The 25,449-nt window shown below is 30.5% G+C and overlaps 2 protein-coding genes across 2 annotated transcripts in view; one reads left to right on the forward strand and one right to left on the reverse strand.

Moving 5' to 3' along the window:
- LOC112682123 (C3 and PZP-like alpha-2-macroglobulin domain-containing protein 8) overlaps positions 1-6,851 on the forward strand; it is a 148,100-nt gene extending 141,249 nt beyond the window's left edge. Inside the window, exons 12-25 of the mRNA XM_025552622.1 lie at positions 216-444; positions 508-658; positions 1,054-1,230; positions 1,312-1,518; positions 1,653-2,022; positions 2,093-2,263; positions 2,347-2,557; positions 3,270-3,516; positions 3,579-3,709; positions 3,772-3,984; positions 4,317-4,471; positions 4,536-4,677; positions 4,885-5,095; positions 5,228-6,851. Coding sequence (XP_025408407.1) covers positions 216-444; positions 508-658; positions 1,054-1,230; positions 1,312-1,518; positions 1,653-2,022; positions 2,093-2,263; positions 2,347-2,557; positions 3,270-3,516; positions 3,579-3,709; positions 3,772-3,984; positions 4,317-4,471; positions 4,536-4,677; positions 4,885-5,095; positions 5,228-6,300 — 3,688 coding nt within the window. The 3' untranslated portion in view covers positions 6,301-6,851. The remainder of the gene's footprint in view (positions 1-215; positions 445-507; positions 659-1,053; positions 1,231-1,311; positions 1,519-1,652; positions 2,023-2,092; positions 2,264-2,346; positions 2,558-3,269; positions 3,517-3,578; positions 3,710-3,771; positions 3,985-4,316; positions 4,472-4,535; positions 4,678-4,884; positions 5,096-5,227) is intronic.
- A 703-nt stretch (positions 6,852-7,554) lies between these two features.
- LOC112682124 (muscle-specific protein 20-like) lies at positions 7,555-17,303 on the reverse strand. The gene is made up of 5 exons (XM_025552623.1): positions 17,140-17,303; positions 11,277-11,358; positions 11,051-11,180; positions 8,567-8,687; positions 7,555-8,490 (listed from the first exon to the last, which is right to left on the reverse strand). Exons 1-5 carry the CDS (start codon positions 17,164-17,166, stop codon positions 8,299-8,301), a joined length of 552 nt encoding a protein of 183 aa, XP_025408408.1. The 5' UTR covers positions 17,167-17,303; the 3' UTR covers positions 7,555-8,298.
- Between the last annotated feature and the right edge of the window lie 8,146 nt (positions 17,304-25,449).

The raw sequence follows: 25,449 nt of genomic DNA on the forward strand, positions 1-25,449 counted from the left end.
TATCTACAGACTTCCAGTGGTCGTTGGAAATAAAGAACTCAATAACAATAATTTAATTGTTGAGGTTTTTCGCATAAAGTAATAGTATTACAACCCTCATGATTTTTCAAATAAGATTTCATGCTTATAAAAATAATTCAAACTGAATGATAACTGTGCGAAGACAGTTGCTTCACAAATTTAGTGTCCAACCATTAATGTTGATTTGTACACAGGAATGATATCGTGAAAAAGGGCATGAGCATTAATGCACCGAACAAAGCAGGCCATTGGATGTTGCGTATGTTAACAATCGGCACAACTGGATTAAAGATTACTGACACATTAGACGTCAAAGTCACAAGTTCTTTGGAAGTAGATGTTCGAACACCGGTAGAAATAAACGTTGGAGAAACAGTCCAGACAGATATTTACGTCGCTAACAATGTCAATTCATGCATGGACGTAAGGCATCGTGCATAAAAAATAATAATAATAATACTAATAATAACGATTTGATACGCATAGGTAAATGCGCTACTATCGTTGAGCGAAGGAGCTGTATTCAGCAGCTCCAATCAGCCGTTTGTCGCGGAAAAAATGAGGCTAGGTGCTTACGGCGCAACGTCATTAATCGTTAGGATTACTGCGTTGAAAGAAGGATTAAAAAATCTGACAGGTAACTACGTGAAAAATGCTCTTTGTTTATGCAGTGCTGGTGAATATAGCACACTGTTTTATTCAATTATAGTTTTGTGCCACTCAGTGGCGTAATTAGAGGGTCAGAAGGGTTGTACTATTGATTCACGAAATTTGTATGGTTTTTCACTAATGAGATTAACTTATATTAGAAGAATCACGTAAATTAATTTATAGGTACTTATCATCATAAAATATGATACTTATATGTTTTTAAGTTCCTATAACTTTATGGATGTGGGAATAAAACTGCCATGAGTCTGTGCATGCAGGGTAATTTTTACAACTCCTGACAGTATACTCAAATTCACTACCGATGCTACTGCATGACATTAAATGTAACGTATAGGCGCTAAGTGAATCCCACTGTTTCAGTTGATATTTCGGGTTACGTGAGTGAAAAATGTCACTTGATTAATGACAACAATAAATCAGAACAACTAGAGTTGAACAACTCGACGGCCAGCGTAGTCGTAAAGTCCGTACCGATCTATGTGCACCCCGAAGGAATACAACATCAGACGACCGACAGCGCTTATTTCTGTGCTAATGGTAATGATTGGTTTTGGTTTTCTTTTTTGTTTACGAGTACAATAAAATATAACCGTTAAATAATTTACAAATACTTTGTAGAACAACTGATTGTGTCGACAACGTCTGACTTCCGATACCAACACATCACGGCACCCAAAAACCGAGACGGTATCGTATTCGAGATACAAGCAAGAAAAAGCGCTCATATCCTATTGAGTCAAGAACGCAAACCGACATCGATGATGTACCAAATAGTTCTGGGCGACTTGGACAACACCATTTCATGGATAGGTCGCGGAAAACATGGTAAACAATTTATTTGAAAACATAGACGCCTAAGTCTACTGCAATAACGGTCAATGATGATAAACGATCGTTTTAGGCTCCAGGTAAAGCGATGTATTTATTTTTAATATTTGTTTTTTTTTTCGTATTTTAAGGAAATGGTGTACATTTGACGAGTCGCAATACGCCCGGGATTTTATCCGAAGAAGAACCACGCACATTCTGGATTAGCTGGGAGAAGGGAGTGCTGGCATTTGGATACGGACAGGAAATCCATCAGTACCCGTTGTTGAAATGGAATATGGACAAGAAAATCAAAATTAACCATATCGGGTTCGCGACTATTCTTGGGACAACAGGGCAGTTCAGGGTGTGGAATTACAACGATGAAGCCGGCTTCTCTCAAGTGCTACATTTGGAAACTCCCAATTCGTTGATCACGGGATCAGAATCCGGTACGCTGGTCGTGACCGGAGGACTGAACTTCCCTTTCTTCGTACAGAACGAACCCAAATTCTCCACGAGGTATACGATTAAAAACCGTGACCTTATAATCTCGTGACATGTCGCTTTTTACACTTCATCATTTCTTTAGTTTGGTGTCGTTCCTCTCCACATTCACGCCACTACTCATGTCCGAGCACAACAACAACGGCACGGAGGAAAAATCGTTGGTGGATTTGTTATCGAAAAGCATACCGGTACTGCTGTCGTACCAAAACGCGGATGGATCGTTTGGAGACCATCCAAACGTACCGTGTTATTGGTAAATACAATATTCTTCCAAACGGTCTCATCGAACATCGCTTAAAATAATCGCATGCATTTTTTCTACAATTACGTATGTAGGTGCAATATTCGCGTGCTTGAAATACTATGGAGAAGCCAATCTCACGTCGGTGTAGACTCCGATTTGATCAAAGGACTAAAAACGTGGATTCAAAAACAGGTTTTCGACGACTTTTCAACAGTCGTTAGTCAATCCGACATGGAACTGAACCAAATAGTTTGCGCCGCGGATACTTTAGCCACTCTTATGGAACTGGGCATCGAATCAGAAGTACGTGAAAATAAAACTAATTTATATTCATAAGCATTAGAGCCGTAGATTTAAATATTTAACGAAATATAAAACCTCAAAGAACGCAGTTTTTAAATAAATTAAATAAGAACTGTTTACTACTACAGGATGGACCCATCGTGGATCTACTTTTTATGAAATTACTATTGTTATATTGTCAAATTTGATATTCTTTTCATAGTTTAATTTAATTATAACTATGTATTTTCTAATGATAGAAAAAATAAAAATTTTCCAAAATTTAAAAATCTCAATTCTTAATTCTAAAATATGAAATTTTTTACTCCCATACTTCTGATTTTGAAACATTGAATTAGGATTCTTGTGTACATTACTTATAATAATCCCAAAAAAAAAAATTTTTTTTTTTTTTTAAATTAAATACATAATATACATTATCATTCAGTTATAGTTCGAAAACCAATCTCAACTCACTATAATTTTATTTTAAATTATCTAATAAAATTAATAAAATATCAAAACCGTCCCAACATATAGGTTCAGCAACTAAACCCAATTAAGAACAAAGATGAATTTCTAATTCCATAATTCAAAGTTTTTAAAATATAGTTTTTTGTATTTTCACCATTCTAGTTATAATATATTAGTTTCCCAAATTGTTTATGTCAAGGATATTGATATATATATATATTGAAACAACTGACTCAAATATGATTTTCAATTTTAATAGATCGATTCAAAAATTGCAAATCGCACTAAATCGTTCCTCGAGCAACACTTAAATGCCATCATCAAACCATATCCACTAGCAATAACGACCTATGCATTAATGATAGTAAATAGCAATTTCACTAAAAACGCACTGACGAACCTGCAATCTTTGTCGACCAATCAAGAGAGTGAATTCGGCTGGCCTAAAGTACATCCAACGTCCGATTGGTATGACGACATGGTCCCGCAAAAGAAAGGTGAAAACAGTGAGTACCAAAAAAAGTAGTCATAGTTCTAACTTCTTTTGAAAAATTCTATTCTATTTCAGTTTCGATCGACGAGTTCAAAGCTTCGTTATACTGTTTAATGATTTATTCAGCTAAACGAGAATTAAAATCGTCTGAGCCAATAATTCGCTATCTCTATTATAGAACTAAGATATTAGATACGTACCCAGAGGTAAGTATCTTTATTTCACTTTGAGACAATTTATAAAAACCCATAATTAATGTATGTTGCAGATAGCATATCTAGCCGTAAAAGCATTCGCCATGTACGATAAGATTGGATCGGATCCTCATAGGAAATTGACAATTTCTTTGGCTACTTCTGGCATGGAATTGACCGATACATTAGAACTTGACCCCAGCACGAAATCGCAGTACTTGCATTTGCCATCATTGCCGACAAAAGTTTTCGTCTACGCTACCGGAGCTGGATGTTCGACAATTCAAGTTAGTACCAACACATTAAATAAGTTTTCTTAAACAGCGTAAAATATTATATTAAATAAATAATCATAATCGCTAAACGAACCAATGAAAATAAATGTGGTACATTTACTTTATCTTGAACTTAACTTTAACTTGATCATTACTTTATCTTGAAATAGAATTCACAAAAAATAGAATTAATTAAAATAATATCACATATTTTGGATTGAATCCCTGTTTTTTTTGATCCATTAAATACTATACTACTTAATACTATGATGTAAATTGTCTAATAGTATCTATAACTACACCGGTCATTTTTAAGTTTGATGAAATAATGTTTGCTTTTGAAGGGAAGAGTTCTCTATTCTACGTATACAACCGCAGAAAACGATAAGAAAGCGTTCAATCTGTGGTCGGGAGTCACTGATGTTATACAACCGAGCAAAGGGTTTACTGATGAGATCTACGGACATGCCATTACACTGAGACTGAAAACGTGCTTCAGGTAAGTACGGATACTTAACGACAATCGCGTAGAACACTGATTACTACGTGTTATGTTTGTGCAGGATGAACAACGAGACGGAGGACGCCGTACGACTGGAAGTGAAACTCTTCTCCGGCTATTACTTCGAAAAGATGTCATCCGCTAGCGTGTCGGATGTGCACTACGATTCACATTCCAATCATATTTGGTTCGTCTTCGCTAAGGTAAGCGTAACGTTGTCAACTCTAGAACGAAGGCTAAGCGCGCATACGGTAGAGTGTTCGAGTTTTAAATAGACATTTACAGAGTACTCTGTTCAATTTATCATGAAAATATAAACAAAACGTATTTGTAACATGACGCATTGTTCTTATACGTGGGCCTACTGACGTCATAACGATTGATTTAATCGGTTGCATCGTTTCACACAGGTGAAAACCAGTTGCGTCGTGTGCGTTTCGTATACGGCCAAGAGCATGCAAAAAGTGACTGGACTAAGACCGGCCGTGGCCAAAGTCTACGCGATATCGCGACCGGACCAAAGCTCGTACAAGCTGTTCCACGTGGACGAGGAACAGAACCCACTGGCCGAAGGATTAACCGACATGCAAATCGCCGATTGGATAACTAATGATTCCAACGGTACGTTAGGTGAAGAGGATCTTTGGGAAAGGATAAATTGTTAGGAATGTCTCGGGATTTTCATTCGTTTAACTGTGTGTACTGATGTATTTTTTTTTTTTTTTTTCATAAATCTGCCGACCACCATTACAGACTTGCCGATTGAAAACAATAACCCGTGCAAGTGCAACAATCACTGTGAATCGTTAACTACAGAGAGAACTACTCCAGACGGGAAGACGACGACTGAAACCGTTACCCGGAAGAACGGTTTTGGAAACAATCAGGAAACGTCTACAACGGCCGTGCAGACTGTCACGGAAGTGTTGGTGACACCGAGAATCGCGACCATTCCGATGAAGAGCAAACGGGTACCAGTGAAGTCGACCGGAAACGTGATGAGGAACATGAAGAAGCCGAACAAGAAGAATAACAAGGACAAGGACGCCGGGTCGAAGCACAGGACGGGCGACAACGACTCAGTAGCACCGGGCGTGGAGAGCAATCCGGATACTGTGGCGGTAGTGGGCAAAACGGCCACAGGCACGCTGGGCACGAAAACGGCCACGGGAACATTGGCCGCAGGAACAATAGTCGCAGGGTCATTGGCTGCTGGAGCAATGGGTGGCAAAACGGTAGTAGGAAACGGCACGAGAAACGGTAAGATAGCCGTGAACGGCACGACGAGCAGACCGCCGACGACGGCAAAGGTCGATTTGGCAGCGATCGATTCGCCGACAAAAGCACCTCCGGTTGACGTAGCAACATCCGCTAAAGTCATGCCATCGACAAAAACCGCTGTCCCGGTGGTAGTTACGAGCGTGCGCACCTTTACCATTAACCCGACCACCGTTAAGCCTTCGTCCGCCGCAAGAACGACGACACCCGGAACACTTGGCACTACTGTCACGGTGAACAATAAAACCACCACCTATCCGTCGCTTAAGTCTATGACCACTCAAACATCACGAGCTATATCTTCGTCGACGGTCAAGTCATCTTCGACTTCTTCGCCAACGACCAAATTGATATTGATGACGACACCAAAGCCATCCGTTACTACACCGACGATGACAGCCAAGTCTTCAGCGACAACCATCATTCCGAAGGTGACCGTCACCACAACGACGAGAAGCATGCCGGGACCGTCAGCAACTCCGGTCGCCGACCTCATTATGGACGCAGACCGGAAGACCGCCAGCGACGGGAAGACCGACTCCGATTAATATTAATTACAATCTCTTAATAGAACGTTTTTCGCGGTCGCTCGAGAAACAATATGAATTGCTCCAAAACATGTTTTATTTTATTACGTTATAAACAAACTCAGATTACCAGTACTGCAATGATCCGTGGTATACATAATTTTGAGCGAACTTCCGCTAACTTGCACGTGGGGTTTCATCTATAATATGATTTACTTATTTATTTAGTTATATTTAACTACAATACCATTCAGAGTTTAAATCTTTTTCTTTCCGTTCACGACAGTATGATTAAAATATCGTCCTCACGACGTAATTGTACGATTGTACGTATGCTGTAAACATTTTCATTTCATTTTTAGTAAACCATATCGTCGTCCAAATAGATATGGTTTTCATTTTTAGCGAAAGTTTTTAAAACAATGGTGATATGCACAAACTGGTATATCAACGTAAGCAAAATTATGTTATTTATAGTTTAGATGAACCGTTTTTTGACAATGAGTGACAATCAATAGATTTGAGTTTCAGATGTTACCTTAGTCTTATGAACATTTTTCCGTTTCTGTTTTTATTTTCAAAACACAAATTTAATACATTTCATAAAAAAAAAAAAAAATGCTCAAAATAATATATACTCCAGTTGTATACGTATATATATATATATGCATTTGAATGAGTATATACAAATATATATAGTATACATCTATATATTGTATAGATGGATGTAATATGCCAAATTTTAGAAACACATTTTGGTGCTTTTTGGTTAGTCAATTCGTTTTTCTGTCCAAAAGATGTCCGTTTTGATGATTAGATTTTGTGAGAAACTAAACGGATGTTAAGAGAAGAAAATTAGGTATTATAGTGTAGAATTAATGAATGTAAAAGTAACATACAACGATATTTGCTTTTATAAATTAGATAATTTGTTACACAAGGATTGTCTACTTATATTGTAAAATAAATAGTATTTTTCATATTTCAATAATATTATATTGCACCCGGTGACCATATATTTGACACGAATATAGGCACTGATCTTTATTATATAGTAAAATACGTTATTTATTAATGCACACGTATATAATTCCTGTACGTATAACGTACACGGGCATGCAACATTATTATTATTTTTCACTTTTAAACTGTTTAGGAATATAATTAATATAATATATATATATATATATATGTATTGTATTAATTGTACTTGAACGTATGTTTGTTAAGACGTATATTGTTCGACCCGTAGTTTGTGGAAAATTGTACACAAAAAAAGCATTTATATGACATTATTATTATTACTATTATTATTATAATTGCGTCAAATACGGAAAACTCAATACAAAACTAAACTACTATTATTGTAGTATAACATAATATTATCATAGCTGCTGCGTGTTTGTCGCACAACCGAAAAACACTTTCGATTTGTATTCCGTGTTATCGTTACAGTTTATTTTTTTAATCTTAACGGTTTTAGATAATATTTGGTACTATATTGTATTGTAACGTGTATTATATATTATTATTTTCCATTGAAAATTGTATTCTTTTACCTCGACACGACGACACACGTTGATAATAGTAATATTATTGCGTACGTAGTGCGTGCTGTCGTTTCGGCCACTCTCTTTTTGTACCGATATTGTTGCAAATAAAAGGTGTAGCAATGCTCAGATTCAATATGTTTGCATATTACGTACGTGCACGTATTGAATGCATAAGAGCATAGAGTATATAATATTGTGTTACACGATAGTTATTTTTCGTTTTTCTTTTCTTTTTTTTTTTTTTTTTTTTATTGAACGCAACAACAACTTTACCGCCGTCGACACCGTGACCTGTCGACCTACCGACGGGAGTTTAGTCGTGCACGTGACGAAAAAAAAACAATGTTAGATAAATATTATTGTACACAAACGACGAAAACATATGTGCGCGTGTATATAAATATGTGTGCATGTTTATGACGTTTACGGGGAAAGGAGAGGGGCTCAGGGTTGCGGAGCTCGACTCTCATTTGCCCAGCAATATTTTCCTGGTAGCGCCGAAATTTTGTCCTGCTTGCGTAGCGCCCTTGTTCTGGCCGGCCTGCAACCCAATAACGCCCTCACCAGCCCGCAGCTGCTCCTCGGTCCACTCGCGTCTGTTCTCCTCCGACGGTCTCGGTCCCAGCGACGGGCCCCTCCACTCCGGGTGCTTGTGCGCCTGAAACCGAAAATTCACTCGTTCACCAACGTGTTCCACCGCGGGCCTGTGTCCCGCTGCGACACCGTCACCGTACCGTTCTGCCGATGGCAAATATGGTCATGGTCACTCGGTAAACGTTCTTCTGCTCGAACAGGTCGACGGACTGGAACAGGTCCACGTCCGGCACTCCGTACTTGATGCAAGCCTTCTGGAATCTAGAAACCGTCCCGTTCGTTCAGTGATGTATCTAGGGGCGTATTTAGACTTTCTAGGGGGGGGGGACTCAAATTTTTTCTTTAATTCAGGCTCAAAATTTACAAGTAAAATTATTAGTAATATTTAAATCAGGTGAATCCTTAATTTTTGTGGTTTTTTTTTTTTTTTTAATCCAATGCTGGATCCACTTAGAATCGACTTTTGTGCAGTTCTTTTTTAACACCTGTCTGTGTTTTGAAAATTACGTTTGTATTTTATTTGATTTTTCACTAAGTATGGACCCGACATAAAGCCCAATTCAGTATTCACAACCATACATAATTTGATTTCGTTGTAAAATAATCCACATTAAAGAATTTGTAGTGTGTATCTCGCATATAATCGATTTCTTAAATACTGATTCAGGAGAGGGGGAAGATCGCCCCTTTGCCCCACACCTAAAATTCACCACTGAATGTATCGAAATCGTTAAAACACATGGTTGCCGGTGATCTGACCGTACACGAAACCATCGTGACCATGCAACACCATGTAACGTGAAACGTTATCCAACAAAATTGTTGAACACGATTGGTTAGTAAAACAAAACTGCTATAGGTACGTAAACAGCACCTCGAAATCAACTATTAATATCGAACTCTATATGATGCGCGGCGAACAGAAACAAATACGATGGAATGTTTACGTCTTTTTAAAAACCTAATCGGTGTTTATCACATTTTTAGTTTCACAAAACATAATTAATAGAACCAAACGACGTCAAAAATTGATTATACAATGATTGAATATTCTATACACATATGTTTAAAACGTATACGAAAATTATCCGATTCAGAGCTCAAAGAGTTAACCTAGTATTAATACGATTCATAAATAGGTACGCCTTCACTCGGATTTTCTGTACAAAATTCGACTAACAGAACGAGAAAACTTTGATTGTGAACACTCGATGATTCTAACGACGATAATAATAATAATAATAAATAAATAGTATAAAAAAAAATCCTGCAGTATGCATTACGATTTACAGTAACATATTGTTTAGAAATTTTAACGTTTAAACGTTTGTGGAAACGGTATTTGTTTATAACTAAACAGATGTACATGTTAAAACATATTTTAGGGTAGATCACGGGATAGGACCAACCAAAAATAAATAAAACACAGGATATTTTAGACGTACAATCATATTAATAAACTTTAATAAACGCATTATGTTGGTATGTTAATAAGTTCATAAATAAATGTTAATTATTTAATTAAAGTGCACTTATTATTTTTATTTTGTATTAAGTGTAATATGAATTTATTAAAATAAAAACAACGAGCATATGGCATACATTTTGTTTGTAGCATGAAACAAGTCGGTCTAAAAAATTTGAGCAATTTCGCTGAATTTCGGTTCACATTCAAGATGCAATGTTTTGACTCATAAGCACATGACTTAAGGTACCCCTAAATCAAAAGAAATTGCACACCATTCTCAAAATGTAAGATATGGTGAACGAATAACGTACAATGTTTGTTTTAAAGGTGAAAGTGTACGGAGGCCCCATAAGTTACCTGATTTGATAGTGTGCAACTTTTTACTTTCGGGATATTTTAAGAACACACCAGTATATGTTGTCTTTGTGTCCCAAACATATGACCTAGCAAATTTAAATTGAGTGGAACCCATTATGATTTGTTAGCTTTAATATTAAGAGTAAACTAACTTGATGTATAAAACCTAAAGGAAATAACATAATAAAAGTTTTTACTTTGGTTTTTCACGATATCTTAATTTCCAAGCAAGTAATAAGTTTTCTTTTAAATTGTTATACTTTACATGCTCATAACTTGTTTGAAACTTAAAATATCGTAAAAACTGACTTACAAACATACATAATTTTTTCGCTTTTAAGTTTGATAATTCATCGGATTACAGTTATTACTTGAGGTAACAATATAAAATTGATCATACTGAACTCAAATTTACTAAGTTGTAAGACGAAGACAACACATACGGGTGTGAAGATCTCTTAACTTACGTGCTTGTGAATAAAACCCTCGTCCCTAGGATGAACTTAAGGATTTATTATGAGCGAAAATGTTATTAACTAACAAAGTTTCTTCATTGTATTTACATTAAAATTGTTTCCACCTACTTCTTTCAAGCTAAAAACTAGATGGACGTCATAATACGCTCGATATTCTTTTTAAACATTTAAACGACACTTATTTATGCATGGTAAAATAATAATTAACATAAATATCGATACGTCTAAATTATCCTGAAATAGGATATTTTTCCTGCCTATTTATTTTTGTCCTTATTCCCGTATCCCATTCTATACATAATGTTTACATGAAATGCACTCACTGACTTATGTTATCCATCATCTTATAATCACCACCCGAAGTGTTAATTTTGGGTATGATACCCGGTGCCAGTTTGTTCATCAACTTGCACAGCAAAATACCGTCTCTGAGTGCGTATTCGAACGGTACACCTGAACAGTTTAAACGAGTACGAAGAATTAACATTAACCGACTCGTAACTCTTCACTGTTGTACATGGATATCGTTTAATACAACACGTTTATTACCAGTTGGGAACTTTTCACCGGTCACAGCTTCGATCCATTGCTGGGCTTCTACTTCTTGCTCCGGGTCTCTCTTACCGGCAACCTAAGGCAAAAGACAATTATTATTATTATGAGGTCGGGACTTTTAAGCGTTTGCATGAATTATGTATTTCAGTTCGTCCAGCGTTTGTACAGCGTTAGTAAAAATTCATTGTATACCTTCTATAACATTGCGTAAACATAAGAATAATAAATACTATAGAAAATATAATATTTTTCAGTAATTTTGAACTGAAGAGGGACTTTTTAGATGTTTTAAAATAAAATAAAATTTAAATATGTATTAACAGTCTTAGAAAAACATTAACTGAGTAATAGACCAATTACCAGTAAACCACATTCAAATTATTAACTTCTACGCTAGCTGACAGATTTTATATTTATCTACTTCATTTTATAGTATGTAAGCATTTGATAGTAATAATTACGTTTTTTTAACGAAATTAAATTTTTATTTATAAAACGTAGATTGTAGTTTGCGTTTTTATAATCGTATATTATAATTTAAAACTATATTCATATTGCCATAAGTCTTAATATTATGACAGTCATCAAGAGGTGAAATCAAGAGTCTATTTTTCACAGTTTCACAGTACATCATTCAAAATTGATCAGTTATAACCAGTGGTGTATTCGCATTTTTTTTTTTTTAGGGTATACGCTCAGCACATAAGCGTTTATTGGTAGTAAGGGGGAACTAAACTCCTTAAAAAAAAAATGTTCTTCCTACCTAAACTCAAAATTACATAATATGATGAAGACGTGGGATATACCACCGCCAGACATTTTTCCCATGAGAGGGGGAAAGTAAAAAATGTCAAAAAATATTTTTTGGGGGATTTGAAGTGGGCGCGTGCCCCCATAGTCCCCTTGGATCTACGCCTGCTATGGAAGTCTACATTTTAAACTTATCTTTAATTAACTCATAGGTATATATCATATTTGAAACATTATATTGATGTTAATATTTATTTTCATGAAACTTAATGTTTTATTATATAAAATAATATTTTAGTATTAATTTAAAATAATTTGCACAAAAATGTGACGAATAAATACTGATTAAGTGACAAACTGACAACAATATAATAATTAATAATCACAATCTATCCAAAACATCGTATACAGATCGGTTAATATTGTAATAAATTGATAAACAGAACATTTTTACTGTTGATTTATTTTTAACAATTATAATATAATATAAATAATATAATATCGCACGTGTCCACCGGTATTCTGATGTATAGTATGTAGACGCTTAGCAGTTTCCCATCGTCTTTGCAAATACAAATAAATTGTTGAACACGATTGATTAGTAAAACAAAACTGCTAAAGGTACGTAAACAGCACGTCGAAACCAACTATTAATATCGAACTCTATATGATGCGCGGCGAACAGAAACAAATACGATAGAATGTTTACGTCTTTTTAAAAACCTAATCGGTATTTATCACATTTTTAGTTTCACAAAACATAATTAATAGAACCAAACGATGTCAAAATTGATTATACAATGATTGAATATTCTATACACGTTGGGGAGAATTTAATCGAAGTTTATGCGGACACGAAGCTATTTTTGGATATTGGCTATAGTGTATAATAATAATAATAAATTCTATACTGTTGTTATTTTATAATGTGTGCCTTATGATGATTAAAAATTAGAAGTTTGCGTATAACCATTATGTTCTAATGATTAGTTAGCGTATACACATGATAGATGAATTTTTTTAAAGGTATACGCATAAATCTAAAAATAGGGATCCGAGTATATGGCATATACCCGCGTATACCCTTCAATACACCATTGGTTATAACTGAATAAATACTTACAAAATAAACAATGAATATGCAATTTATACTTGTATTATTATAAAATGTCTCAAATGTATTTGCATAGTTATTTCATTACGAATTAGTTTTTTCGTTATTCTAAAAACTTTATTTAATTTTAGAAACGTAATTTCAATTTTTTTCAACCATCATCTACATCAGTGGTCTTCAACCTTTTGGACCCACGACCCACTTTTCTTACCAAACATTTTTCGCGACCCATGTCAACTTCGTTAGCCATGAACCAAATAAAAAAGTTAAAATTGCTTAATGTATACCATTGTATAAGTGCTTTTATAACTGAATAAATTAATATATATATATATATATATATATATATATATTTATATTTTTTTTTGGTATCTAAGTATTATTTAATTTTTATTTAAGTAATGATACAAAAAAAATGCACATAATTGTATCGAAAAAAATATATGTTATACCTAATAAATAAAAAAAAAATTAGTGCGATATTTGTCCCAGACTGTTTTCAAACAAAATACCTCCACCTCGGCTTAATTTCACACAGTACAGCTTATAGATGTATAAAATGTAAATGAGTTTTATGGATTAAGTCTAGCTATCGCTTTATGATTACATTGTTTGATTATTTATTCTTTTTTTTTTAAAAAAAAAAAATTAAGGCTTCAACAGCATATGTTACATATGTTAGGTGTTAGATTTAAAATTAAAATATTATATACGACATATTATGTAGGTGAAATTAGGTGTAAATTAATATTTACTAATAATATATGTGATACTTAAGAATGTGATAATTTTCAGAGTTTGGCTTTCGCTAAATTCTTTTACTATGTTGGATGTCATGCTTAGGTCGGTGCATATTTAGGTAAATTGTATACACTCCTCCACTATGTGTTTGACCGTTAATTATTATTGGCATTTGTCGCATAATGGTTGAGGTTTTTTTCTAATTAAATATGAGCGTATGAGAAAAAAGTGTTCATTCTAATCTTCTACAAATATAAAATAGTATAAAATAGTACGGTTTCGGATTTATACGGAAATTGTTTATACGATATCATATAACATACATAATATAATATATATGAATATAATTTTTTTAAATTTTAAATAGAAGACCCAATCTTAAAGCCTACGCAGTGGTGTACCTGGGGGGGGGGGCAACAGAGCATTTGCTCAAATAATTTATCCATGTTTTTTTGAGAAAAAAAATTATAATAATATAGAAAATAATTCTTAAAAATGATTAAACAATAATAATGTTCAATTTTAAAAGCAGTAAGATTCATTAAACGTCAGGTGCAGATCCAGAGTAATTATTAATGAGAGGCCATTTTATATTTTAGTCGTAATATAATATATTAAATTCAATAATTCTATAATATTATAAGTATTACCATTTATCATATATATTTCTTGAAACTGTAAAATAATAAACTTTCACCTTAAATTTTAAAAAAAATTAGGTAGATACATTGAAAAGAAAATTTTTTATTTAAGAACAATAAAAAAAAATGAAAAATTATAGAGCGAAATGCAATTTTTTTTTTTTTTTTGGTTTTTGAAAACATGTCACTACATAGTTGCTATAGAAAAAATATAATTTTTATAATTTTATCATTAATATTATAATTTGTTTTTCATTTTGTATCGTGACGATATCGTCACCAGTTAAATGTTTAATCAATTGCATGAACATAATTTGCAGATATGCTTGTATTTATAATCATCATGTATGATATCGTTGTATGTAAAAATATTTTATAACAGTGAACAGTCGTACTTCATAATAATCAAAACGGTTAATTATATTTTAAATATTTATCAAAATTGACCTAACTCCAAGTTCTATTTGAGAAACGTTAAATAAAACATGAATCTTTTCTTTATTGAGAACCTTCGTACATAGAATATCTTCGAATTTGATACGTTGCCAACCGAGGGTTTATTTATTTCATATTTAAGACCCGCGATAATATTGAAAGATAAATCGAATACAAACTCGATTATTGGCACGCACGGCACGATCCAAATCATTATAATATATTATGCACAATAAAAACTTGTAAGTCAACACGTGGCCCGGTGAGTATCATGTTACTCCCCGTAAGTATAATTTTACATTTATTTATTTAATGTATTTTCAAACGTTCACGTACTGTGCCCAATACATACAACAGCTGAATTAATATAAAATCAATTACTTTTATATAACAACACATGCAACCAGGCCCATATTTAGAAGGGCACGAGTAGGCACATGCCCGGGAGCATCAAGTCTCAGGGGCGACAAAATATTTAAGCAAAATTAATTTTAAAAATTATGAACCTAATGAAAAAAAATAAAATAGTAAGTTTTATTATGTTATGATTTGTAAATCAAAAAAAAATTGTATTTTTATTATATTATAAAATTTGTCAATTAAAAAAATTATTAAACGATTTTCATTTATAAGTTTTATAATAAAGAATCTCGATTATGGACGAAATAAGAAGTGTTATATTATTATTATTTGTTTATAAATTATATGCCCGGGGGCGCCTAATTTTTAAATACGGGCCTGCATGCGACGAAAACGAATCACTATCTAAGCTCATCCGTTGTCCCACGTCTCCGTCGGGCATTCCATACTCATACAGTATACAGTAGGATAATGGTAATAAGAAGGTACCCCTAAAATTATCATTCGGTCGATTTATCGCCACCTTGAATCGCAGTATTAAAATAAGGATTATATCGTTTGTATATTTAGACCACGAATAATATAATATTGAATGCGGTTCAAATGCGCATATGAGTCAGACTTAGTGGCTAGATCTCCCACCCACGTGCAAAAATACTCATGGATGACGTCTCTAAGACTTTAAATTGGACACAATACACATAATTAATTGTGGTCTAGTGACCATGGCCTCAAAATCGAGATAAAATAAAATCTACAAAGTTCATTAAAATGATAACATAAGATACAAAATAATAATGTCGTCTAAACTGCAGCAACAATATTTAACGAGATTGAATATTATTATATATCATGAAATTTATTTAAATCACACTTATACATTGTTGAGTTATCTATTTTCAATAACCATTACAGATGCATTTGCAACTTTCAATTTTTTAGTAAGCTTGATAATATATATTAATTTTAATGATTTTTTAATCAATATAAAAATTGAAAAAGTTTAAAAAATCCTATATTAAATTTATTCCATATTTTACAAAAATTTTAATTTATATTCTCCCATCTTCAAATATTAATAATTTAAAATATTATATTATTCAAACATGGAAATAATTATATCTATATTAAATTAATGAACCTAAATTTGTAATATTACAACATAAATATCCTCATTAACAATAAAAAAATAAATACTAATATATAATTATTGTTACAGTAAAATCCTTGTATTGTTGATCATTAACTAATACAATTCATTTAACGAACGTTTTGCATTAATCAATTAGCATTTATGTTAAAATCAGATTATCACTGTAAACACAGAAATTTAAAATACTTTAAATATTATTAAAATAATCTTGTGGAATGATTTTATTTTATTTATATTCCATATTAAAATAATTATAAACAAAAACAAACAGTTCATGTAAAAAATTTTTTTTTTTTTGCTGCTTTTTCACATTGCTAAAAAAACTACTATAAGGAAAACAAAAAGGAACTCCAGATATTGTCTGTCTCAAATATCTGTCAAATTTAATAAATATAATAGGATGAAATTCTTGTTTATTTATGCTACTTTAAAAAAATGTCCATAAAATAAACAAAATGTTTTTTAATTAATATTATACTTTATTTCACCCGGTATATAAATAATTTAAATCATATTTAATATGATGCAATTATTAAGCAATAGAATATTTAATATTAACAATAATTTTTTAAACTAAAACATGGTAAAAACTAAACTAACATAACATAATTTTTGAGCAATTTTAATCGATTTTATTAAATCGATTAAAGCATATTATTTTACCTGCCACAAAGGACGTCCACTAGGCATGTTGTATGTGTTTAATGGAAACTAAAAAAATGAATTGGTATTTAAAAAATGATAGTTGAAATACTTTGTAAAAGTTATTGCAAAACAATCGTGTTAGTCGAATGATAACTAAATAGCTTCTGTGCAAAATAAGCGGTTACACTGCTATGCCAATGCAGTTTTTCTAGGTTTTTGGAAGGGCGCGTTTGTCCGATAATCCTTGGCCCACGCAAATATAATACGTACACTTTACAGACTAATAATAATAGAATGAGAAAAAAATAGCAAATTAATAAAACATCACATAATCAAACAATTTAGAGCATGGATCAAATTATTTAAAGTTATATCCTGATATCAACAGTCCGAAAAAAAATCACTCACTTTAACTAAAAAATGTCATTAATGTATAAACTAATGTCAATACTAAAAAAATATCTTCACGATTAAATTAAATTTTACATTATTTTAAAACCTATTCTCATAAAACAACAAATTCGAATCAAATATTATATAATTATTCTTCATATTAACAACAATAATTTAAAAGACAATATATTCATTGTTGTGATCTAATAAATTGGATAAATTATAAAAAATAACTTCAATATACACTGTTTTATATTTCTAATTTTATCGATGTATAAAAGATTAATCTTTAATTTATTTTATTTCAAAGGAAGATTTTTGGATAAATAATTTAAAAACTAGGAAAATGTAAGTTATTTTATTTACATTATCGGCTTATATTCTTTATTTATTTTTATATTAATCATTATTTCATTTAAAAGCTATTTATATTGATATTATTACACCAATTTGGATATTTTAAAAAAACAACAAATTATTTTTAATTTATCGTAATATATAATTTATTCATTAAAAATTAATAAATATTTCTATTAATATCAATATAAATAAAATATAAATTATATTAATTGATATCAATGATAATTACTAGAAGTTATTCTCCTATTTTACTCATTCCTACAATTTTAATGGCTCCAAACTCATCCATGTTAACTTAAGCATATGTGATCTTAACTTTAATTTTACTCTTTTTCTTTATCCGCGTGCTCACATTGACCTAGTTACTTTTAAAGCGTTTAAAGTATTTTGGTTCATTAAAAGAATACCAGCTGAATTTAAGCTTACTAACATTCTTAATTGAATTTATTGTGCGTTTGTGAAACTAATTGTTTAGTACCTATGGCTCAATTATTTGGGATCCTCCGGCAGCTGATACTTATTAGCAACTTGTATGAGTTCAATGAAAGTTCTTTAGCTCTATGATTACACATTGATTAAAAATTCTGTTATTATGATAAAAAAATTATTATTACTATAAAATATTATATCTTCGTTTCTACTCACTAGTTCTTCATCTTTTAAATTTACCTTAGCTGATCGTCGTCAAACACATAATCTTTCATTTCTCCATAAGCTCTTCTCTGGTTCAGTAGATTCCCCTTCTCTACTAGCATTAATTAACTTTAAGGTTCCTCTTTGGTGTACATTTACTTTTCTTATTCTGCATTGTAAAACTAATTACTTATCAAATGAAGCTATCATCCGTATGATGAAGTTAACCAATGAAGATTCGTTATTTCGTTTTTGAAAAATGTTTTTTTTTCTTATACATAATGTTAATCTAGATTTTTATATTTTTTTCTTTTACAATACTATTTTTATGAATTGGGCTAATGTTTTTTTGATTTTAATAAATAAATAAAAATAATAGAATATAGAGAAATAAAAATTATTCTATGAAGTAATATATTATATGAAATATATCCAAATATTTACGTCTGATTTCGATTTAAACTTATCATTATGTATATAATACGTACCGAGTATAAAAATAAAAAAATATTTCATTTTTAATTAAAAAAAATGTAACTTCAACTAAAATTAATTTAGTAAAATAATATAAGTTTTATTAAAAGTTAATATTTACATATATTACGCAATGATACTCATAACAATAACTTAATGTAATCTGTAATAATACTTAGTTATTATGTTAAGAGTATTAATTATAAAATTATTTTATTTTTATACATTTTAAATATTTTTTATACAGTTTTAGTTTAGAAAATTTTACTATTATGGTATATTCTAAAAATGTATATTATTTTACTTAAATTTGACTATTTTCAAGTGTATTAGATTTCAATTAAATCATGCAGTGTATTAAATTGATAAAAGAGTAAGTATAATTAATCTCTTTGAGCCATAACGAATATATAGGATACGACAAACTGGACTGCTTCAGCCTAAAATAAAGTTCGCCAATAATCTTAACCTATATTATAATTTTGGTTGTTCTTAAATATAATAGAAAAAAAATTTGTTATGAATAGATACAGTTTATTTTCAATTTTTAATATGGTACTGTATAGGTTAGTTGTACATATAATACATATATAAATGAAATTTTCTTTTAAATACTTCATATCTTATTATTAATGTCAATGTATTTTCATATTTTCGACAAAAGAAAGAAAATTGAAATTTAAGTTCAATAATTTCAATTTTAATTATTTCTCAACAATTTAGAATACTAAATTTTTATAGATCAATGTCTTATTAAAAATATTTGTAATTATAACATGTATACCTTATAATGATTATATAATGATTAGTACCTATATTAAATATTGTTAAGCCGATCATTTGATCAGTAGTTTAACGACAAATGAAAAATATCAGAAGAAAACTGATCATAATATATATCACAAAAGGCTGCATGAGTAATGTTCAATGCTGTATATTTAATATTTATAATATAATATAATACACCAAAAATATTGTAACCACTCAATCGTTTAAAAACAACAATGAAAACTCACATCATATTCATAGGCGTAATATTATATGTAAATAGTTATTGTTATTATTATTATTAATATGAATGTATACTTTGTATAATATGCGTATTTAAAATCCAAAATTATTCAAACTATGTAATATATACATACGGTTTTCAAATAATTTGTATCAACGTTTTCTAGACTTTTACTCGTACATAAATAACTCCTTCTCTCATAGTATAATAATTTAGAGAATAGTTGAACTTAAATTAATGATTTTTCATCAACTAGAAATGTCTTAAAAATATTTTTATTTGCCATTATTTAATTTAATTCTAAACCTTTCTCAAATATAAATGAGAAATACAAAGAAACACAATATCCAACAAATATATCAAATAAAAGCAAGATGAAAATATAATCTGGGATAAGACATAAACAAAAACTCACTAATTTTAATAAACAAACTGATGATACTATCCAAAGAACATTGTATAATACGTAACTGACGATGAAACATATGAACAAGTTTTATCAATTCGATTTAGCAACTATTTTTTCTTTCTATCATTCGCTCCGCTATACATTAAACACCTATTTCCTCAACAAATTGTATAAACCAATATTAGAACTATGTTTATATGCCAAAAGTAACAACTTTCCAAATAAAATATTTTGTGGTTAAAAAAACAAATTATTTTTCATATAATTGAGAATTAGAACTTGTTCATCCTAAGTTTTTAATGCCAAATTATTTACACATGAAATAAAATTACCCTGAGGTGACACCAGTTATTTTTTCATTATTTTTTTTAAAAATTCCATTTATGTCTGTACACTTATTAAATTCAATGTACTCACATTTATTTTTTGTTAGCTGAAAATCTATGTAATATTACGTTTCCGAAATACTCTAAAAAAAAATTAACTCACTTAAATATTTTAATTGATAATTATCAACTAACATTAATGAATTATACATACAAAAATATTGAATTATCGTGACTGCCATTTATAACTATAATATCTTTAGAAAAAATTGTCACTTTTAAGCGATTTACACTATGCAAGCCTAATTTTAAGTTGAAGTTGAATATACTTTGAATTGTTGAAAAAGCTGCAGATGTGTACTTGAAAAGTACTTGTAAACACTGTAGCTATAGTTATTTTGTCACTCGATGTATTGTAAATTATATCAAAACAATAAATTAAAATAATAATTTATCCACGACTGTAAATATTACTGAACAATTTATATTATTGTTTTTTTTCACAAGATTTTATTTACGTCGATGATCACTGTTATTTGTTATTTGTGTTATTATTAATCTTAAAAATGTATATCTTATTACGTACAATAATAATACTAGCGATGACAAGGAATACGCAGTTGAAACATGCTGTACTCAAAATTAACTCACTCTACGATCTCTAGTTTTAACAATTGTTGATAAATGATCCATAAGAAGACAACGACGATGTATAGTAATTGAGCTGAAATCAAAATTGCCAACTATGATAATATTATTTTCGTACAATCATAGATTACGTTCAGTATAGTATGTTATACCATGTCTAAATAATCTATCTTGTCGTTCCACGTTTACGAAGTGTAATTCCTATCTATTTTTGATCCTCACGAATAAGAATCGTTAGGGCTAAAGTTTATATAGTTACATCTATTGCAACGTAAAAAAAGTAGATGATGTTTACTCTAAACTATTTTTACTCGAATGACGAGCATATATTTATGCGACGAGGGTAATTATAATTCCCAAGAGTAATGTTATTATGGTTGTCACGCCCGCATAGTGGGTAGTGGCACAGTTTTCTTATAACGAACCAAGAAAGAAAACCTAAGCGGATCTCTATAAAAATAAAAAATAAAAATAAAAACGTGGTTTCACTGTTGTACTCACGTTGCTTTCACAATGAAATCTCTCGATGTTATTAATATATGTATATTATGCTCATCGCACTACATGACCAAAAGTGTAATTAGGATTTTTCCTAGAGAAGGGGAATATCTTCCAAATTAAAATATTAGTAACAATGGAGTTAAATTAACACAAATAAAGTAAATACATCCGTCTTACTTTTAAGAAACTACAAAATTCCTGACAGACAACATAAATGTTAAAGTTGAAAAGCGGTTAAAAAAAGCTCAAAGATAAGGGTATAACCCATACCCATTATGCAAATACGTCATTGCATGACCTAACCTAAATTAACTATTTTATCATTTATGGTTCAACTTTATAAACAACGGGTAAATTAACTAACCAATAAAACGAAATCAGTCTACGGTTTAGTAAGATTTAGTATTTAAATAATATTTCACTTTTTAAAAAAAATCTAGAGAGAAAAGTTGAAAAAATAAAAGTCCATAATAACATAATCATACTACCTATCGTTTATGACGTTATACAGTATGAACAATAAATTTTAAAGCTAAAAATATCTCATGAAATTGATACATGTTTTCCGAACTAATTTTAGCGCAGTACATTGAAAAATCTATATCCACGTTTTTGTTTCATAGTGTTCAAGTATTTATCAATAATACTTATATGATTATCTGTTTTTTAAATATATGTTTCTAATTGAATCCGGCATTTTTAGGTCGTTCTGTATAAAACATACAATCGTTATTTTCAGTAAATCTGTCATTCTGTAATTTTATTTTTTATTTTTTATTTTTTTATGACAGTAACGTCCTTCGGCGTACAACTGACGATTTTTATTGGACACATGCCATATCATATATAACTACACTTTTATTTGGCTAAGACAACGAAAAAAATGTGCTAACTTACCGATGTACACAAATGTAAAGTTATTGTAAAAAAAAAAAAAATTATAAACTAATGATCTTAAATTGTAGATAATATTTTCATAATCTGATATAAAACAAAATAATTAATTCACATATGATAAAAAAACACCTGGTCAATAAAATGTTCTAATACAATAATGTAGTAACTACTATTCAAATAGTGTACAAATGTACTTTAGGATAAAATAAATTCTTTTAAAAATCGAATTTTCTGCGTATAATGATAGTGTATTGTATATTTATATAAACGGATAATTTAATCACCTCCATACCTGTTCAATTATTTCTATAGCTGATCATCATGAAACATATATGTCATTAGGTTGAATATTGGCTACTATAAATGGTGAAAAAATTCGATCAAGTTCGTGCAGCGATTCTCAAAAAACGATCAATCTTAACACATATATTTGACAACCAGTTTATTATATAAAGATACTTAGTGAATTTTATTATTTTTACATTCATCTGTAAAAAAACAAGAAATTTTTTGTTCTACGTAGTTAACAACAAAAAGAAATATAAAATACATAATCCGAAAATTCATATTATGTAGGTATAACGCTAAATCAAATAATTTATATATTTTTATACAGTTAAAAAACTATACTCTTGGACTTTTAATTTCTGGACTATACACGATGTCATTGACACTTTCGATCCATTTGGCAGAGCATAAGTGACATGTGTCACAATGACGCAGATTCTACAAGACACATATATAACATAAGAAATGTAAAATAATCGCAGGAGGCTAAAAAAATGCTTGTGCTTTATTGCATACTATTATATATACACATTATATTTTGGTAACAAAAACGTGACTAAAACGTTATTTTCAAGTTCAAATTTAAACGATTCAATCAGCGTGGATGATAAATTTATGGTTGTTCAAATGATTTTCTAATTATAACAATGAATTTATAATATAATTTTGGTGTATAGACTAAGGTACAGATTCAATAAAACACGATTCACCGTACCCGATATTCCGGATACCACGAATATTAGTCACTTTTACGCTAAAACTGGTCTCGCCAACGGGATATATCGGTCGTATTTATCTTACGTACAATTAAGGCGGCCCAAGAAGAAGTCTATAAGCTTTTTAAATAACCTCGATGAGCCGTTCATTTTTGAATTTCGATCGAACTCAAAAATAACAATAACATCGCTAATAATCTTGTAAACTATATAAACGTAACGGTTAATATTAATAACAGGCAATATTTGAATCGAATAATCTTACTTTTATCTAAAGAACATAATTTTAATATTTATATATTTTTAATTTTTTATATTAAATATATGTTAAGCACAAGATCTGTGTTGAGAAGACATTCTTTGCAAGCGAACAATATTATTACTATTATTATTTATTTTAATTTGGAATACACGTCATAGGGCATTAATATAAAGTGAAGGCGATGAAAATGTCATTTAAAATATTTACAGACAATAAAAAATATCACTTCTCATAGGGGACACTTGCACGCTTTACGATTTGGGACGATTTCTGATTCTGAAAATAGATGCTGATGAATAATTCCGTCGTTTCGGAGGGCTGAATTTTTTCGACTGCACATTCGGATACGTGAAATTCGAAACTATATGACAACTCGTACATCCATCATGAAATATGTTCGTCTCCACCATAAAGGGCCACATGGCATGGGCAAACCCAAAAGATGGCAATGGAGACAAGTGCCACCATTGTTGGAAAAAAATAATATTAAAAATAAAGTATATTTTGAAGAACTAAATAATATATAATAAAAATAAATTTTGACAGTTTTAGTACAATATTTTCACATTATTTTTTAGGGGAAGGTGGTCTAAGCCCCGTCCCAAGATATCCCTACATATACCTATGATTAACTATATTTTATAATTTCTTCTATAAAGTTCCCAACCATAAATATATGCTGGATCCACCCTTGCCACAGGGAGAATTTAAATTCCGGCATAACATACTATTATCGTTGGTATAGTAAATAAACACCTGGTGCGGTGCATCACGATTGCGCAATTGTTTCTTTTTTGACCCGACTAATTACACCACGATTGCGCAAAAAATTGTAACATGATTGCGCCCCGATCCTTTTTTACTTGATAAAATTATAACATCATAGCATACCAAATTATGTGTTTATACCATACTATATATATAATAATTTATGTACAACATAAAATAATGTATACAATAGATACTTTCCATAGTTTACATATACATGCACTCAAACTATTTATTCACAAAATGCACTTTTTTAAAATCTAAATGAAAAGTTAATTGAGCTAACGATAGTTATAATAATATCGACTAATGACTATCAGTAAAGAAAAAAAACAATTTTTAACAAAAAAAATGTCAACTATTGACCATATCAGTATATATATTCAGTATACATGTAATTTAGAAAAAAACAATTTTAAACCAAGCCAACGATAATAATTTGTTGACAGTCCTAAGCCTGTAATTGGGAAGGAAAATTGTGAATTTATAGGTAATAAGTTTGAGTGCATGTATATGAAAATTATATGTAGAAAATATGTATTGTATACATTATTTTATATTGTGCATAAATTATTATACATAGTATGATATATACACATATTATTATTTGGTGTACAATGGTGTTGTGATTTTATCAGGTA

Source organism: Sipha flava, unplaced genomic scaffold (assembly GCF_003268045.1).
Source record: "Sipha flava isolate LNK unplaced genomic scaffold, YSA_version1 1_pilon_pilon, whole genome shotgun sequence".
NCBI lineage: Eukaryota > Metazoa > Arthropoda > Insecta > Hemiptera > Aphididae > Sipha > Sipha flava.